The following is a 19,961-nucleotide window of genomic DNA, read 5'->3' on the forward strand; positions in this document are numbered from 1 at the left end:
AACATATCGAGCTTATTGTGTGTGGCGATTTAAAACTCCACCTTTTTGATCGGAATGGTTTGAAAATCGCTCAGGAGAAACTTACGAGAGCCCAAATATGGAGCACAGAAATAGCCAGAAGACACTTAACACTAATAAATGGTTATTGAGCAGATGACATTCCATCAAAGCCGACATGGTCGAGGGGCTCGTCCCATGCAATTCTGGACATTTATACATCCGACGGAATAACAAATGGGATCATAACATTCACTAATAAAATAACCAACAATAGTGATCACAACAGAATCATAATGGAATGGACAGCCTTTCTGCCAGCACAAACATAGCCCCTTTACCAGTATTGAAAGTAAATTCTGGCAAAAATCGATTAAGAATTTCACAAGCGCAAGTAGCTACATTGGCGAATACTTTTCAAACCTCATTGCAAAATGATCTACAAAAATTGGAATATAGATGGCCCTTGACACCTTTCATGATAATAAACAAGGACAAGAACACCGAGATTAACAACCACCGTCATACATACAATCCCCAAATAGTAGAGAAGAAAGGGGAGCTACAAAGGAATATAAGGAAATCTAGAAACCTCGCTCGGGAAGATCAAGTAAATATTGCGAAACAACTCAAACAAAAGTACAGAAATTGGCATAAATCGATAAAGTACATAATAATTCAGATGGATGTCGAAAATATGCTTTCAGCCATGAAAAATCGAAACTGCAGAAACCTCTGGAACCTGCTAAACAAAAAATTCCCAACAAAATGAGAAATTAATACTAGATGTTCCAGTGAAAGAATGGCGGATTTATTTCTCATCTTTATATCAGAAAACAGAAGAATACCGAACATATTGGGCAGACAGTAAACTGAAAAAATTGAACATACAGTGGGATCCAGCAGATATTCTTTTGCGTATAAGACAACTAAATTGCTTATGCGCTCCTGGCCCGGACGGGCTAAGTAATGAGATGCTTAGACAACAACCTGAATCATGGACAGAGATCCGTGTCCATCTTTTTGCGATTATAGACAGAACAAAGACCATACCATCAACCGGGAAGAGCGCCATATGTAGTCTGATTTTCAAGCTAGGCGATATGAAATTGCCAGTGAATTATCAGCCTATTGTGCTTTTGGATCCACTAGGCAAGGTCTTTGCGTCAACTCTATTAAGGAAACTAAGTACTTGGGCAAAGAAAGTGGAAAGAATGGATCCAAGACGAACCGGATTTATAAAGAATATAGGAACTAACATCAACCTGCTTCTTCTCAATCTCCTGAAATTAGAAGCGATGAACGATAAAACCGTGGTACATACTGCATTCATTGATTTCCAATAAGCATTTGACACAGTCAACAGAATAAAACTATGGAAAAAACTAGAAGAATGGCAATGCCCAATGAATATCCTCAAGCCAATTAATTCCCTGTATACTAATACGACGATTAGAATCAGACTGTTACAAAATGGTTAACTATCCTCTGAAATCCAAACGGGGAACGGATTAAAACAGGGATGTCCACTGGCCGCAATGCTATTCAACTTATATACATCAGACTTTCCAGACAGCCTAAAGGAAATCACAGCTAATCCTCCAAAATTAAACAACACACCCATAGCGCTTGTGATGTACGCGGATGATCTCGTAATTGTTGACAAAACTCAAATTGGTCTTCAATAAATACTGAAAGCGCTGGAAAAGTATATATTAATGAATGACCTTAAGATCAACGTTAAGAAGACAAGTCCGAAGGTAGCGGGGACATAGCACACCTGAAGGAACGGTATCCCCTACAGTGGGAAAAGCAGTCCCTGGAATATTTAGGTATCCGTATCACTAGATCCATAAAGAACCTGCTCAAAGCAAACATTACACCTCTATAGAAGCGCCTGCAGGATGACCTGCAGAGATGGGACGCTCAGGAATTATGGTTTGCTAGGATAGCGGCGATAAAAATGACCTTGTTACCCAAACTTCTGTATGTTGTAAGCTCAACCCCCGGTGGTGATCCCCCCAAAACTGATTCAGGAACTCCAGAAGGCAGTGTTTAAATTTATAGGAATAAGAAGCCGAGAATCCAAAAAAGGATCATGATGCGCCCCACGCTTCTGGGGGGGCTGGGAGTGCCGGATATAGGGAGATACGTTTTAGCAGCTCAACTGACATCAGCACTGAAATGGGCAGGCAGAGACCTTCCGGGGTGGGGGGAAATAGAAGGCCAATTATTGTCTTAAGTAAAAATAAAAAAAATAAGTTGATAAAAAAAAAAAGAAGACAAGTCATGACTCGAACCCGGCATCCTTCAATGCGAATAAAAACCTTTGTCAATATTTCCCCATGGAAAAAAACTTGAAACCGGGAATACAGTCAAATACCTCGGAGTTATACTGAACAAATCGGAAACAGAAAAAGAATGGGTAGACCATCTAAAAATGAAAGCAAATTCTCTAGCACACCAAGGCTTGATCCTCCATCATAAATACGGGGTATTTTCAATTAAACCTATCATCGCCTTTTACAGGCAGAAAATAGTGGCAATTTTAACCTATGGCTGTGAAGCATTGTTGAATGTACCAAAGAATCTGTGGAATCAATTGGAAGGAATAATTTGGCGGATGATCCTCGCTCTCCCACCAATGTACCCAATTCCTCGGGTGCGTTTTGAGCTTGCACTACAATCTCTCGAATCCATAAAAACGTTGAAATGCTTAAGCCTTTATAGGAAAACGCTACTAGAACAAGATATCCCTGCAGTCACTATATTACGACTGAGAAACGTGACATCGCAAAACTGGATGATAACTCAGTGGAAAAAGGTATGCATACAAATCATGACGAATAAAGTGATAACTCCAGATATGTTGGTTAACCGTCCGCAAGAAGTTAAAAAAAGACTACAAAGAAATGACTGGATCGGTACAACCCAAAAAAAGCAGATGACCAACTAACTTTGTGCTGTACAATAGAAGCACGTGCAGTGAACGAACTACCGACTTATCTGAGAAGGTTTCCAGATCGAGCAATGAGGGACACATTTTTACGACTGCGGCTGAATCTACTCCCAACACGAGAACTTCTGGTGGGAACAAAACAGCTCCTGGAAACAATGATATACTGTCGATTTTGCCAGCAAAAAGATCAAACAGACAATTTATCATCTTATCATGGACTGTACAAGTGTGAAAGAAAAAGACATATTTTTAGAGACATGCTTCCAAAAACAAAAACTCTAATTGATGCTAATCCGCGATGGGCGCTAATCCTAAATGGCATTGACAAAGCACTGACCTTTCGAGTTATTCAATTTTGGAAAGCAATAATGGCCACAAGTGAGAAAGGAATAATAACAGATACTGCGGCCTGATGTCCAATAGTAAATGGAGAATCATGTATTTTAGTGAAATCATGTTGTTTTTATATAAGTAAGAATGGAAAAGTTTAAAACTAAACTAACCCGTTTAAAAAAAAACAAAAGAAAAAGTAAGCTAAGATGTTCACTTTCCAATACTATGGCAGCTGGATGCAAACCACTCCACTTTGATCTTTTAAGATTTGACCAACAGCTACTAGGAACTCTAGCATCAGAGAAATGTCTATGGTCCTCAGCTTCTTGTGCAACGTCTGAAACACTAAGGCCTTGCAAGCCGTTAAAACGTGCATTATTAGTATGCCATGGGCGATGATCAGAAAACGGGCAACGTAAACAAAAATATGGGTCATCAACTACCATTATTTAACCAAAAAGGCTGTGGTGCTTAAAAGGAATACTCATGGTCATAAGAAACTATAACAAGGATTGGCAAAACAGTTTTGGCTTTTGTATAGACATTGTTAAACAATTTCCAGGCGCTGCCATAACTATGCTGCCTGGCCACAAGATGGCAACAGCTGGAAAATTGTGTGATTACCTGGGCAAATGATGTCTATTTTAATACTTAGAAACAAGCTAAAACTGTTGACTTTTTCAGTGATCGTTTTTACCAGGAGCTCAATGCAAGGGACACATGGCTGACCTCTTTCCTTTCTGATCAACCTTCCCAGGTACAACTTGGGTCTTTCCTTTTCTCCATCTCCCTCTCCACCTGCGGTGTTCCCCAGAGGTCTATCCTCTCGTCCTGGCTTTTCAACCAATACTTGGCTACTCTCGCCTACTGCATTTCCATTTTCTGCTCAAACTTCCAGTGCTATGCTGATGACACCCAACTCAGCTTCCCTCTGACACCTGCTCTCCTTTCCTCATCTCTGATGCCTAATCGCCATTCAAAATTGGTGTGCTGCCAACGATCTTTGTCTAAATGTCAAGAAGGCTGAGATCCTACTCATTGATTCACCTTCGCCATCCTTTCCCCTCACTCTCTGGCCAGCCTCCCTTGGCCCTCCACCTACGCCTACCTGGAGATGATCAGGGTCATCTTTGACTCTAAACTTTCCTTCTCTGCACACATCTCCGACGACTCTAGAAAGTCAAACCTCCTACTACACCTCCTTAGAAGTACTCTCTGCCTTTCCTCTCCCTCCCCCAGAAGCTTACTGTCTCCCAAACTCTGGTTCTCTCTAGGTTGGACTACTGTAACAGCCTCTTTCTAAATCTACCTGCCTCCACTCTCTGACCTTTAGAACTAATCCAGAACAGGACTGTGAGACTTGTCCTGGGCCTCAAAACCTAGGATCGTATCTCTCCAGCTCTGAAATCCCTTCCTTTGCTCCCAGTGGACGCAAGGATTACATTTAAAACCCTCTGTATTGTCCACACGGCTTTATGGGGCCTGGGTTCAAAATACTTTCAACTATCCCTCCGTAAATACCTCCCCTCTCGAGCCCGTCGCTCCTCTACTTCTAACTTCCTCAGGGTCAGTCGTGAGGGAAATGAGCTGGAGGCAGACCTCTGTCTTCGGCGGGAGCCTCCCTTTGGAACAGCCTCCCAGCCACCTTGAAACTTGAGAACCATCTCAGGTTCCGGAAGCATCTCAAGACCTCCCTCTTCGCCTCTGCCTTTGCCCCTCTTCTCCCCCGATGATCTGTTTTCTCTCTCATGACCATGCTCTTGGCCACCCTGTGTCCTTCGGGCCCAAGTACCTGCTCCCCCTCCTGCACTGCCTGCGAGCCACCCCCTGCACTGGGATCTGTATTCTGTACCCATACAGTCCCCCATTTTTCTTCTGCACTTATCAGATATCCCATATCTGACAAATCATGCACTTGCCTCTGCCTGTATTTATTTATTGCTTTTATTTATTTATTGCACTTATTATTTCTTCTGTTTCTCTCCTTTGTACTGCACTCTCCACCTCTCCCCCTTGTTAGGGAGAATTTATGATGTTCCTTCGAGTGTTAATGTGTTTTATGGGCTATGGGGTCCTTTACTCCATAGGGCCTCATGTGTTTTTACTATGTGTGTTACACAGCACCCTCCGTACAGTGACACAGGGGTGTCATAGTGACACCCCACCAAAGACTCCATACCCTGGGACTGACTACTGTCTCCCAGGGCATGTAAAGTCATCATTGGCTTTACTAGTCCAAAATTATTAACAGAAACCGGTACAAACCATCATATTGTGGACGTACTGGTCGGGGCAATTCGATTGCCCGGGGGTCTGTTAGTCGAGGGGGCACGTCTCCGTCCCCCCCTGATCGCGTTTTGGCTGGTGGCAGTGGATACTACTTTTTATATTCGACCGCGAATATATCCCTATGGGATTTTCCCATTGTTCGAGGCAACCAACTTTAATTATTTAATTCTCATAGCCTCAAACATACCGCCGATTTATTTATTTAATATTAATTCGCCGGTTGGTATTTTTTGCCAGGACTCGATTCTAAAATGGCGTTTGTGTTCTCTTCTGTGACTCCAACCCAAGTCGAGCCCTTTGTTCCACTTTTTGGCGGGCTTCTCCACAGAAGCCTCCAAAAGTGGTGCCACTCTGTCTGGGTACCACAGGGGGTCTGGGAGGGGGTTTAGGCACCCTGGACTGGGTTACCTTGGTAACTCAAGTCGCACTCTTGTGTATTTGGCCCAAGTGGTGAGCCGGCCGGCTCACCACTTAGCATGTTTGATTGACAGCCAGGCTGAGTGAATGGGGGTGTGCTGCATAAAAGCAGGGCTTTGGGGACTGGAACTTCAGAAGTCGCCACAGGACCTGAGAATCCGACGAGGGAGAAGCTGAGCCGACCTACCACGACAACACCACCGGTGGAGTCCTGCAGAACCGACTCACCACTTGCCGACGACAGAGAAGATCTCGCGGCTGGAGAGGCTTCTTCCCCTGACTGGTGGGCACAACCAGTTTACCTTCTTTTCCTCGCATCCCAGGACGTCTTGTGGTCGAATTGCCCGTGCCAAGCACCCAGGCAACCGGATAGCCACTTAGCACTGGACCGCGAATAAAAGGACCTCTCCTTTTACCTGAGAACTCCGCGGCTGGTTTCTTCCCTGGCAGTGCAACGGACTCCTGTCTTCCTTCCCGACGAGATCCTCTCTTCCCCCGGACGAAGCACCGACTTGCATACGCTGCCAGGAACAACTGCCCCCGCTGGAGTATTCTCACCACTTTAAGGTACCGTGTCCGCCAGGCCTCCCTTTCTAAAGATTGCTACAAGGTAATAATAATCCCTTAACCTTCTGGACTGGGCTGGCCACCTTGACCATCTAACTGGTCCCTTTCTTTGGTCCAACTCTTTCTGAACCTTTTCAAGACTTTTGTGCACTTCAACTGTGTGACCTTGGACACATTTCGTTCTGATCCTCTTAAAGTGGATCCGGCCTTCTGAACTCTACTTCACGGTTTTACTTTGCCTTCCTCTCTTGTTGTGTTCTTGTGAAAGTGTTGGGATCTGTTTCAAATTATACTCTGCTTTTCTCTCCCTTTTTAAAACAAATTATTAGAGTGCCATCTGCGTTAAGCGTTCACCGCTGTCTGAAAATAAGTGGGGCTTTACTTAAGACTTGTCTAATATTCTTTTAAGGGAGTGTATGTCTTTTAGTGACCGTGTTTTTATACTGCTTAACATTAGTGCCTGTGTGTTTTACTAGATGTGGTTTTAAATAAATAATTATATCTCTTTTACACCAAGCTCTGGTCAGTGTTTACTTGTTCTACTGTGTTCTTTTGACCTATTGTGAATACTATGTATACTGCCTAACTCTTCTTGAGGGAGGTCTGACTACTCAGCCAAAGCTACCAAGTGAATCTGTGTGGTACAGACTGCTACCAAGTGGGTTTACTGCCAAACACCTGTAGTCTTAAATCTTTTACAGTGGTCCCAGAGGGAACTGCACAGGTTTCTGCCTAACACTGGTGTACAGCGGTGGGATTTGTATCAAGTATATACTTTAGTGTGCTTTTTGAACACTTTCGGAAAACTAACCACAGAGCTTAGACTAAAAATCTGATTTTCTAACTATGTCTGCTATGGAGTTATACCCTAGAATCATTGTCTGCCAAAACTGCTGATTGCATTGTGTAGACATAAGAATCTCTCTGAGAAGGGCAAGAAAATGGAACTTATAGAAAGATTGTTAGAAAACCAAAGTCTGGGTGGTACAGATGAATCTACCCCCCCCCCCTAGCAAATGTAGAAAACAGTGATGGTATTGATCTGAATCAAAGTCTTGATAATGAGTCAGAAGAGGAAAGTGAACCTAATGAAGTTAGCCACTCTGAGCCTCTGTCTGCCTTACCTACTGTACCTACTGGGCCAATACCAGGTCCTACATGTAACCCTGCTTATTTTGAACTTGAAAAAATGAAGCTTGAATTAGAGTACATACGTTTTATTGCTCAATCTGAAAGAAACCAAGAGCTAGAGTTCAGAAGAATGAATGCCCAGGCTGAGCAGAAGCAAGCTGAGCTAAGACTCAGAGAAATAGAGCTTAATCATGAACTAGAAATGAAGAAGTTGTCTGTGGAAAATGCTTCTCTCTCCTCTGATTCCTCTAGGAGTTCCAGTCCCAAAAGACCCCGGATGCCTAAGGAATTAGTGGGTATGTATGAACCTAAGTTGGATGTGTTGGATTGGTTAAAAATGTTTGAGTATAATCATGGGCTCCAGGACATCACAGGGAATGAGTTACTTCTCTGGTTGTTCTCTAGGCTTCCCCCTGCTGCAACTGATGTGGTAATGGAGTTGGGGGAGGTGGATAAGAAGGATTATGAATGTGTGAAACTAGCTTTGATAGCTAGATTTGGGACGACCCCTTCCCAGTACCTTAAGAGGTTTAGGACCCTCAAAAAGCATGATGGTACCCCTTGGGCTACCTGGGTGAGTGCAAGTTTGAAATACCTAGAGGGATGGATTAAGGGTTACAGAGTTAACACTTATGAAGGAATGAAGAATCTTGTAATATTGGAGTCCATTTATGATGCCTGCTCTCCTGAGCTCAGACAGCACTTGGCTGATTCAAAGCCAAGCCAGTCCGAGTGACGGACTATGTGATAGGTCTCCGAAGGAGAATGTCACAAATGATGGCAGAAGCAAGTGATAACTTGAAAGCTGGACAAGCATTGGTCAAGCACTGGCATGACCAAAAGGCTAACATGGTTGAGTTTACTCAGGACCAGCTAGTTCCCGTTATGATTCCAACAAGGCAGAGGGCCTTGCAAGACAAATGGATGGGACCCTTCAAAGTTGTGGGTAAACTTGGAGAGGTCAACTATCTGGTGGACTTGGGCAATCCCAAGAAGGCTCCAACAGTCTTCCACACCAACAGACTAAAAGCATATGTCTCCAGACCTGATGTAGGAGCTTTGCTTCTAGCATCATCAGAGTCAGGAAGAGAGTGAAGCTCTTCCTGACCGCCTCAGAGGCTTACCTTTAGAGGAAAAAATTGAAGGAGTAAACCTCTCTTCAAATCTGACACCTGAGCAACAGAAAGAGCGCAGATCCATGTTGAATCCGTTTGCCTCCCTGTTCTCACTTTCACCAGGCGTGACCTTTTGGGGGCAGCATGACATACTCACTGGTGACTGTCTGCCAGTCAAAAGCAGAGGATATCGAATGTCAGAAAATGTAAGAACCCACATCAAAGGTGAGGTCAGCAAGATGCTTGATCTCGGGGTAATAGAGCCCTCTACTAGTCCTTGATCTAGCCCAGTTGTGTTAGTACCAAATGCAGGATCTAAAGAACTTAGATTCTGTGTGGATTACAGAGCTCTTAATGCAGTCACTAAGACTGATGCCCACCCTTTGCAAGGACAGATGAGTTGGTGGATAGACTTGGTGCAGCCAAGTTCCTCAGCACATTTGACTTGACGTCAGGCTATTGGCAAATAGCCCTGACAGACCATGCCAAGGAGAAAACTGCATTTTCTACCCCAGTTGGCTTATACCAGTTTAAGGTTATGCCTTTGGATTGAAAAATGCACCTGCTACATTTCAAATGATGGTAAACCAGGTTCTGAATGGGATGGAGGACTTCTGCATGGCATACTTGGATGACATAGCAGTGTTCAGCAATTCCTGGGAAGAACATGTGGATCACCTGAGATATGTTTTGCAGGCTCTTGGAAAGTCCAATCTGACCATAAAGTCGAGTAAATGCCAGATTGGACAGAGTAAAGTGGTCTACCTTGGACATGAGGTAGGAGGTGGAGAAATAAGGCCTTTGCCCAGTAAGATTGAAGCTGTGCAAAATTGGACAACACCTACTACTCAGACTCGGGTGAGAGCCTTCTTAGGCCTCACTGGGTATTACAGGAATTTCATTGAGAACTATGGGTCCATAGCTTCTCCACTGAATGTCATCTCCTCTCCTAAATTCCCTAAAAAGGTTAGGTGGAATGAGGAATTCAATCAGGCCTTTGAAACCCTGAAAAAGGCTCTTTGCCAAGCGCCAGTACTCAGAGCTGCTGACTACCACCAAACTTTCATTGTGCAAACAGATGCTTCAAATGTAGGAATAGGTGCAGTCCTCAGTCAACTGGATGGGAAAGGTATGGAGCACCCCATTTGCTTCATTAGTAGAAAACTGAAGGATCCTGAAACAAGGTGGGCAACCATTGAACGAGAGTGTTTTGCTATTGTGTGGGCTCTGAAGAAGTTTAGGCCATACTTGTATGGTTCTACTTTTGTCATTTAGACTGACCACCAACCCTTGAGATGGTTAATGCAAATGAAAGGGGAAAACCCAAAACTATTGAGATGGTCAATCTGCCTGCAAGGGTTTGATTTCACCATTGAGCACAGGTCAGGGTGTCACCACCAAAATGTTGATGGTCTCTCTAGGATGTATGTCATCGACAAGCGGTATGAGATTAATCCAGGAGTGGATTAAATCCTCCTGGCCCTTAGTCTGGGGGGGGGCGAATGTTAGGGAGAATTCTCTCTTTAGGCTGAATTTCCTAACCTAGTGAGTCCCCCAGCAGCTTTGCTGGATTTCTGGAGTTTGTTTTTTTTCCATCCTGCCAAGAGTGAGACTCTTTTCCTCCCACTCTTGGACATGATTTATGGTGCTCCTTTGACTGTTAATGTGTTTTATGGGCTATGGGGTCCTTTACTCCATAGGGCCTCATGTGTTTTTACTATGTGTGTTACACAGCACCCTCTGTGCAGTGACACAGGGGTGTCATAGTGACACCCCACCACAGACTCCATACCCTGGGACTGACTACTGTCTCCCAGGGCATGTAAAGTCACCATTGGCTCTACTAGTCCCAAATTATTAACAGAAACTGGTACAAACCATCATATTGTGGACATACTGGTCGGGGCAATTCGATTGCCCTGGGGTCTGTTAGTCGAGGGGGCACGTCTCCGTCCCCCCCTGATCGAGTTTTGGCTGGTGGCAGTGGATACTACTTTTTATATTCGACCGCGAATATATACCTATGGGATTTTCCCATTGTTCGAGGCTACCAACTTTAATTATTTAATTCTGATAGCCTCAAACATACCGCCGGTTTATTTATTTAATATTAATTCGCCGGTTGGTATTTTTGCCAGGACTCGATTCTAAAATGGCGTTTGTGTTCTCTTCTGTGACTCCAACCCAAGTCGAGCCCTTTGTTCCACTTTTTGGCGTGCTTCTCCACAGAAGCCTCCAAAAGTGGTGCCACTCTGTCTGGGTACCACAGGAGGTGTGGGAGGGGTTTTAGGCACCTTGGACTGAGTTACCTTGGTTACTCAAGTCGCACTCTTGTGTGATTGGCCCAAGTGGTGAGCCGGCCAGCTCACCACTTAGCATGTTTGATTGACAGCTGGGCTGAGTGAATGGGGGTGTGCTGCATAAAATCAGGGCTTTGGGGACTGGAACTTCAGAAATCGCCACAGGACCTGAGAATCCGACAAGGGAGAAGCTGAGCCAACCTACCACGACGACATCACCGGTGGAGCCCTGCGGAACCGACTCACCACTTCCCGACGACAGAGAGAGGCTTCTTCCCCTGACTGGTGGGCACAACCAGTTTACCTTCTTTTCCTCGCATCCCAGGACGTCTTGTGGTCGAATTGCCTGTGACAAGCACCCCGGCAACCGGATAGCCACTTACCACTGGACCGCGAATAAAAGGACAGCTCCTTTTACCTGAGAACTCCACGGCTGGTTTCTTCCCTGGCAGTGCAACGGACTCCTGTCTTCCTCCCCGACGAGATCCTCTCTTCCCTCGGACGAAGCACTGACTTGCATCCGCTGCCAGGAACAACTGCCCCCGCTGGAGTATTCTCACCACTTTAAGGTAACGTGCCCGTCATGCCTCCCTTTCTAAAGATTGCTACATGGTAATAATAATCCCTTAACCTTCTGGACTGGGCTGTCCGCCTTGATCATCTAACTGGTCCCTTTCTTTGGTCCAACTCTTTCTGAACCTTTTCAAGACTTTTGTGCACTTCAACCGTGTGACCTTGGACACATTTCGTTCTGATCCTCTTAAAGTGGATCCGGCCTTCTGAACTCTACTTCACGGTTTTACTTTGCCTTCCTCTCTTGTTGTGTTCTTGTGAAAGTGTTGGGATCTGTTTCAAATTATACTCTGCTTTTCTCTCCCTTTTTAAAACGAATTATTAGAGTGCCATCTGCGTTAAGCGCTCACCGCTGTCTGAAAATAAGTGGGGCTTTACTTAAGAATTGTCTAACATTCTTTTAAGGGAGTGTATATCTTTTAGTGACCGTGTTTTTGAACTGCTTAACATTAGTGCCTGTGTGTTTTACTAGATGTGGTTTTAAATAAATAATTATATCTCTTTTACACCAAGCTCTGGTCAGTGTTTACTTGTTCTACTGTGTCCTTTTGACCTATTGTGAATACTCTGTATACTGTCTAACTCTTCTTGAGGGAAGTCTGACTGCTCAGCCACAGCTACCAAGTGAATCTGTGTGGTACAGACTGCTACCAAGTGGGTTTACTGCCAAACACCTGTAGTCTTAAAACTTTTGCAGTGGTCCCAGAGGGAACTGCACAGGTTTCTGCCTAACACCCCTTCCTCGCATTTTCCCCCTTTTTCCCATTCCATGCACTTGCACGTTCTTAATGTCACTGGGCCTAGTAAGATTGCTGTTTTTATTCTCCCTTGTTCCCCTCCCTTTGCTTGGTCGCACTCTGAAACACTTGTGTATGAGCGCGATATAAATAAAATATCATATCATATCAAGACACATTTAGTTAAGACACTTTTATAAACGCCAGAAGCGCCTTTGCAGTTGCAATTAAGCCATTAACCTTCAGTAGACTGCTTACAAATAACAATGGCAGGCCAACGTGTGACATTACTGCTTCACAGAGCTAGAGCTTAGAAGATGTGTTTTGTGCAGGGAGGGAGATGTAGTGGGTGGGAATTACTATGAGATTAGCATGGCCATGGGCAGTCAATGTGACACCCACAAGATATGTGTCACATCTCACATGTCATCCCCCTCCAATGTAATAGTTTTGTCTTATAGGTGGTACTTAAGGGCCACCTAATAGCCAAAACTAAAAGAATATTTACTCTGAAGAGGTCATATAAACCTGAAAACAGGAAATAAATGGCACAATATTCTTTTAAAAGCCTGCAGAAATTAGGGCCTTTTTTCAGTGATCTTTACAAAATTCATTGAAATACTGGATGTCCAAGTGCAAATTCTACTTTGAAAACCTAGAATGGTTTTAAAGAGCGCTTTTTTCAAAGATTTGGGGACTGATTCATGGGATTATTTGCGCCGAAAAACGGGGATTTGTGCGCCATTCTGCCCGCAAATCCCCATTTGTTAAACAGGTATTTGCGGGCAGAATGGCGCACAAATCCCCGTGTTTCGGCGCAAATAATTCTATGAATCAGCCCCTTGGTCTTTCATGCAAAAAATGAATTCAATAAGCGAATTGGACACATATACAAATCAATCATTAAGTGTAATGCACTCAAACAGCGAAAAATAAAAAGACAAACCATTTTACCAGCAGCATTTAATTTGCAATGAGGGGCTCTCTAAGTTTTCAAAGCAGTAAAAACGGTCGTGGCAACTGGTATGCAAAGAATATAGCTGCCATTATTATCATACATATCAAGCACTGGGCATTTCAGGTGGCATGTAATATCATCAGCAACAGAAATATCATGGTGACAACTTTTTTTTAAAACAAATAAATAAAGCAACATTTTACAAAAACTCAGTTGGTTATGCATCCAAACCGAATATTTGCACTGCTCAAAAACTACAGCTGTTTTAGTGAATCAGGAAGTAGCACAGTAGGTTAAACAAAGGTCCTAGATGAGGGACAGCTCTAAAGCTCACCGTATTTGAGGCTGCAGTTGTGTCCACAAAAGATACTTTCTTCTCAGCAGGAACAGATCTTTGCCTGGGTTTGGGTTTGGGTGTCTAGGAAAAACAGAAATATTTTTATTGTGAGACTTCATTTTTAGAACTATTTTATTTTGTCCAATCCCATTTACTATTAGCTGCGCCAAAACACATTTTTGTAAGACAGCATCTGTTTCCAAATCAGAATTGTTAATATGCATACTTTAAAAAGTCTGTTATTTTTCACAAAAACCCATACACAGAACTTACTGGGGCAGAAAGTATAAAGTAATGCCCATACTGTGGGTGAATAACCAAGTCTGGATAGAACAATCACCACCAGGTTGGCAAGTTTTACTGTCAAACATTATTAATCAGCAAGCCTTAAGCACAGTGCATTTAGAGACCTATAAAAGTCTAGCAATTGCCTTCGTGGATAATTTCCCTGGAATAAAACCAAGGAATATGAATTATGTTGGTGTGTGCGCAATTCGAAATTGCAAAGGTACTTTGAACATGGAGATAAACAGGGAAAGTTAATGACCGTTATTTTGTCAACAGAATCATCTCTAGGGTACGCAGAATGGATTCAGGAACTTCTCAGAGGCACCAGGGATCATTGGAATGTTTTGTACAGAATGTGTCATAGCAACATAGATGGCGACAGAAGTGACCTAGATAGTATTTAGGCAGAGTCGCATATATATCCATTCCTCAATTCCAACCCAATTTTCTCTGCTCAACAGCCCTCAAGTAACAGTTCAATTTTCATGGTAAAAAAACAAGATAGAGAATTTATGAGTAATCACACAATTAGAGGGCAAGAGAGATGGATTCGAAAGAATCTCTTGGAGGAACACCCCATCCATCAGAAAAAACATTACCAACGTTAAGGAACTTGCTCTTCTAACGGATACCTGATCCTTCTCCAGATTCAGCATCTCTTGAAAGTCTTTCAAAATAGTATCAACATGGCAATGTGCATTAGATTTTGATAAACTGACATCCCTACAGAAACTATCCCTGTGTCTAGTTTGGCAGAGGATTTACCAGGACTCGGGACACCAATCCCTCTGCCCCCATACACTAGAACATCTGGATGCGTCAAATACCCCATCATTTCACTGCCATAGTGATTGGGCAACTAATCAAGGTATGGAAAGGAGCAGGCTCTTCACTGACTCCCTCTCAGGGATAAAAAGACAGAAATTAGATGTGAGGAAGGACAATTATCAGATTGTACTACAGGACTTACCCGGTAGATGGTATCAGGGCACAGTGTCCAGGCGACACCCGTGAATCAGCCCCTTCCTGTCCCGTCCTAGTGTTTACAGATAGCAGGAAACCCCTGGAGGGCCAGAAAATGCTACTTGAGAAAAGGTTGCAGGGTACCAAACTGGGAAGACAAGAGAGAAGTGAAGAACGCCGACAGTGGGTGAGAGGACAGACGGCAAAGGGAGGTAGGATGCACCAAAATGGTTTCCAGGCAATGCAGAAGAGCACGGAATAAGAGGCACTGTTAAAATGGTCCAGGCAAAAACACATGAATGAGTGCCGTATGGTGAGGAGAGAAGCGATAAAAAGAATCCAAACCGAGAGCCAAATGGAGAGAGATGCGGAAAGCCGATGGAAAAGAGCCCTGGGGAAAACCAGAAATAGCAGCTCAAGAGATGCTGGAATAGAGCAATGAGAGGAACCACCAAGGACAGTGCCAAGCAACCCTTTCTCTTGTTTATTTACAGTCCAATCCAGTGTGCACCCCGACTGGCTAATACTTTGTCTATGTTCTTACTAATGTCTAATCACGGGGCCATCTTGGACTGGTGGCTTGTTATCCATAATCAGTAATCAAAACAAAGTGGAGTTCCTTTGGTCTCTTCCGAGCTCACCCACCGAATTTCCATCTGGGCCAGTACTTCCTACATCCCTGTATGCCCCTTTTTACCCTTCTTATTGACCTGTACTTCCTATACCCCCTGAATCCTGTGCCCCTTCCCCCATTTGGATTTCTCCAGGAATTTGCTGTGGAAGTACCTGATTAAGTGTGGATTGTGGACAAACTCTGCTGGCTCCCAGAACCGCTCTAGGTCATAACCCTTCTAATCAACCAAATACTGCAACTGACCCATACACACTTGAGAGTCTAGGTACTCTTCCTCTGAATATCTCTTTTCAAAAGAGGCAGCCGCGGAGTGGCGGTGAGTGGCAGTCTTGCAGCTACCAGTGTTTTTTCCAGCTCTACCCTTGGGAGGTGTGTTTCCTGCTACACCTATTCCTACAAGACCTCACTTATTCCGTGGAGCGGACGCGGAGTGGCGGTGAGTGGCAGTCTTGCAGCTATCAGTTTTTTTTCCAGCTCTACCCTTGGGAGGTGTGTTTCCTGCTACACCTATTCCTACAAGACCTCACTTACTCCGCTGAGCGGACGCGGAGTGGCGGTGAGTGGCAGTCTTGCAGCTACCAGTGTTTTTTCCAGCTCTACCCTTGGGAGGTGTGTTTCCTGCTACACCTATTCCTACAAGACCTCACTTACTCCGCGGAGAGAACGCGGAGTGGCGGTGAGTGGCAGTCTTGCAGTCATGTCAGGCAAGACGGGCCTGGCTGTCCCATCACCTCCAAAGCCACAGCGGTTGAACTCAGAAGACTTCACAGGCCGCTCGCTAAGAAGCAAAGTTAAGTCGTTAACTAAAACCACAACTATATTACCTACACAACCTCATACTAGTCCTCCCTCGACTTTTATGGAAACAACAGATGATCGAGACATTCTCACGAATCCAAGTTTCAACACTCCAACAAATATGGGAAAAAGAAACTGTGCTAATAATGTGCAAATTCCCTACCAAAAAACCATTGGGAAAAGCTCCGGCATCTTTAACAAACAACACTCATCATCTTGCAGCGAGGCTGTCTTACCCGAGGAGGGGGTCGCGGTCCGGGGAGTGGACGGCGCTGGTTCTCCCCCGACCTCTGCGTTGGCGCCGGTCGCTGGCGGCCTGCGAGCCGGGCTGGCACTCTCGGGGGTTTTGCTCTGCCCCGGGAGGGAGCCGGCGCCGCCCGCTTCGGCGTCTTCATCGGCGGTGCCGAGCGTCATCCCCCGGGAGGCGCATGGGTGGCCGCGGCTGTGTTAGGGGCTCGGAGTTCCCCCGGAGGGGGGACCGCCTTGAGTTCCATGTCGGAGCCCCCGAGGGTGCTGCAGGGGCCGAGCGGTTCGATCGTTGCCGCGGCCTCCCGAAGGGGAGGTGGCGTTGAGCGGGCAGGCAGCGCGAGGCTCGACGGAGATCGAGGCAGACACGGCGGAGTCGGGGGAGGACGCCAGGGAAGGCGCCCCCCACGTTTCCCAGCTGATGGAGGGAGAGGCACGGACGTCCGGTGCCTTCGGGAGACGGCGCCCAGCGGCAACAGACCAGGAGTGCCTGAGTGGATTGGGAGTTTGCGTGGCCCATTGACCTTGGAGAAAGAAAGAGAAATTATTGCAGCACCACCAATGGCTGACTTTACGGTATCAGTAATTATACACAGGGAAAACCCTAGTAACTCACTAGCAAATAAGTCAAATCCAGAAAAAAACGCGACGGCCTCAATAAGCCCAATTTTGCCTCAAGAAACTAAGCTAACATCGCCAGAGCCTAATACTAAAATTAAAAAAAAAGAGATCACGAACCTGCGATGACCCTATTAAGAAAAACTCAGCCTCAAAATCGTTGAATAACCAAGTGAAAACCGCAAGATTGGTTAAAACTCTCCCCAAACAAATAAATTCTACCCAAGTGCCCCGTGCGCGCCCCAAAGGAACGAGAAAGGGCGGCAAAAAACCACAACGCCCCTTGAAACTATTATCAGATTTTTTCAATAGGCACTCCAAAGCCATCCAAGAGAAATGTAAAGAGCTGACTGATGCAGAAATCCTTGAGGCAGCTGACGCAATTACACCACCTAGCAAATACCGTAGACTGTTACAAGCTAAAAGAAGATCTTCTATTCCTCAAACAAAAGACGATACCTGGCCAGCTCCGGATATTGACCCGACAAAATGGCACTTCTCAGGCCAAGTGACTTCAAAAATACCGCAAATTACGCAGGAAGAGCCGGGGACTTCGCAGGCTCGAAACCTGGCACTACTACCTATAATTAAACCTATACCAGCTTCGGAAAGTATTACTCCTGCGAAACTTCCAACCTCAGCCCCCATTTTGTGCCTACAACAAACTCTTACCAACGACCGAGAGCAAGTCGAAGCAGAGAGCTCTGCACCTCTCCCAATTATCTCGATTCCACCAAAGCAAATTGGCTCTGCTGCAATTGGCCCTATTCAACTCTTGGCACAAGAGCAACCACCGAACAATGATCCAATACATCGACCAAGCGACAGCACCAATTGTAAAGACCAGGTACTGATGACTTCACTACAGCCACCAAGTGAGCCTTTAAGACTGATTCAACAAACCCAAGATAAAGATGGTGGTAGCCAACATTCTGTCAAATCTAAAAATAAATTACAGTTTGAGAAAACTTTAGATTCTTTTTACTCAAACCTAGATAATTATAGTAATCAAAGAAGACACTCTTCAGACTTCCCCCCCAGTAGATTATCAAACGTCACTACACCATTTACACGACCATTAACTCCTGGGATAGTTAAATCAGCTACTCATCGTGATACTCTTTCAACTGATCCACAACCAAAAAAGCTTGACACTTGTACTTTGATGTCAGCACTATCGATAGCCCTCAACCCATTTATTAAACTGTATGAAACAATAGGGGACACACTGAAAGATCATACAGCGATTCAAACTTCAATGCTGAATAAAATAACTTTTCTGGAGGGTTATATTATGGCACTAGAAACAAAGACTTCTGTGTCTAAGAACAAACCGAGCCAAGAACTGATTATGGCGCCTTCTCAAAAATTGGTTTCACCTACGTGCCCTATCCCTCAGGTCATAACACAAACAAACTCAGAAAGCATTCAAACCTCTTCATTTATTGACTTAACTGTTCCACCAACTCTTTTGATAGAAGAAACCAAGTTGCCTAAAGGAGTGGAAAAAACTAATTTTCATCAACAAGGAACAGTATCAATAGCATCTTTAACTCACCAATCAGATCTAACAAGTTCAAAAGCTATAGATGCTCAAAAAGACCTTTTTACTCCATCAAAAACGAAGGGCAAAGTAAAGAAAACCAGGGCGGTAACCAGAGCCAAAAGAGATACACTGAATGTTTCTCCTAGAGGAATAGAAGCATTTCTAAATAACGAGGACATGATGATCACTCAACACATTACAGACCAATCAACTATCTCGAACCAAAATTTGTAAGAAATACCTGACTCATCCTCAACTTCTATACTTCCGTCAGGGAACTCCAATAAAGAAACAAAGACCAGAGAATCTCCATTTCTCACTCTAGAAGAACGAAGATCGCGATTGACCACGATCAACCACAAATCCAAAGATTCTGTATTTGGAGAGTCTTCGGTAGTTCTTAAAACTAACCATCCAAAACAAGAAATTGAAACATGTGAAAATGTTTCTCGTCGACAGCCAGCAAGAGGTCCCATAGATCGTATAGTAAACCCCAAACTCCACGGCCAAAAGCCCAGCAAAAGAAATTCTCAATAAGAGCTCCCACCAAGGAAGCCCAGCGACCGACCTACAAATCGAAAACCATAAAACACCACATAAAACCTTTAATATGATGAATATTGAAACTAGAACAGAGCCCTGGGAACTATGATGAAGTAACATTAAACAGAAGATCAGTTATAGACTTATTCAGTTACATTCCGAAATTACAGTCAGTGAAGTCAGCTGACCTTCAAATTGTTGATCCGAGCCATCGAGGCTCCAGGGCGATCTCACATCTATATATAGCGTCACACGCAACCAAAAACGCCCTGGAATCTGCCCTTGAGGAACTCTTAATAATGGGCTACGATCTCACGGAACCTTCGAGAGAAATTAAAACTCGCAACTACCGAGAAAATAAAGATTCCCAGGCATTCATAAAAGTAACCGAATACTCTCAGTCTTCATGCCAAAAACGTCGTTCACCACCAAAAAAAACGACCAACGCCACAGTTTTGGACCAAAAGTCAAATCAGACCGAAACAGTTAAACCAAAATCCAAGAGGTTTGTCAAAGGTCTTGAAAATCTAAACCCATTGCCCAGAGAGCTGTCTGGTAGACTGATGCTCCCAAAAGAAGGCCAAAAACTTCAAAGGACAGTTCAGAACGAGA

General features: G+C 44.4%; 1 protein-coding gene across 2 annotated transcripts in view; it reads right to left on the reverse strand.

Moving 5' to 3' along the window:
• RPGRIP1L (RPGRIP1 like) overlaps positions 1-19,961 on the reverse strand; it is a 1,574,704-nt gene that overhangs the window by 375,608 nt on the left and 1,179,135 nt on the right. For both annotated transcript variants that reach the window (XM_069639571.1, XM_069639577.1), the window contains exon 20: positions 13,711-13,794. In XM_069639571.1, coding sequence (XP_069495672.1) covers positions 13,711-13,794 — 84 coding nt within the window. The remainder of the gene's footprint in view (positions 1-13,710; positions 13,795-19,961) is intronic.

The sequence above is a fragment of the Ambystoma mexicanum genome, chromosome 1q (genome assembly GCF_040938575.1).
Source record: "Ambystoma mexicanum isolate Mex_15411 chromosome 1q, UKY_AmexF1_1, whole genome shotgun sequence".
Taxonomy (NCBI): Eukaryota; Metazoa; Chordata; class Amphibia; order Caudata; family Ambystomatidae; genus Ambystoma; species Ambystoma mexicanum.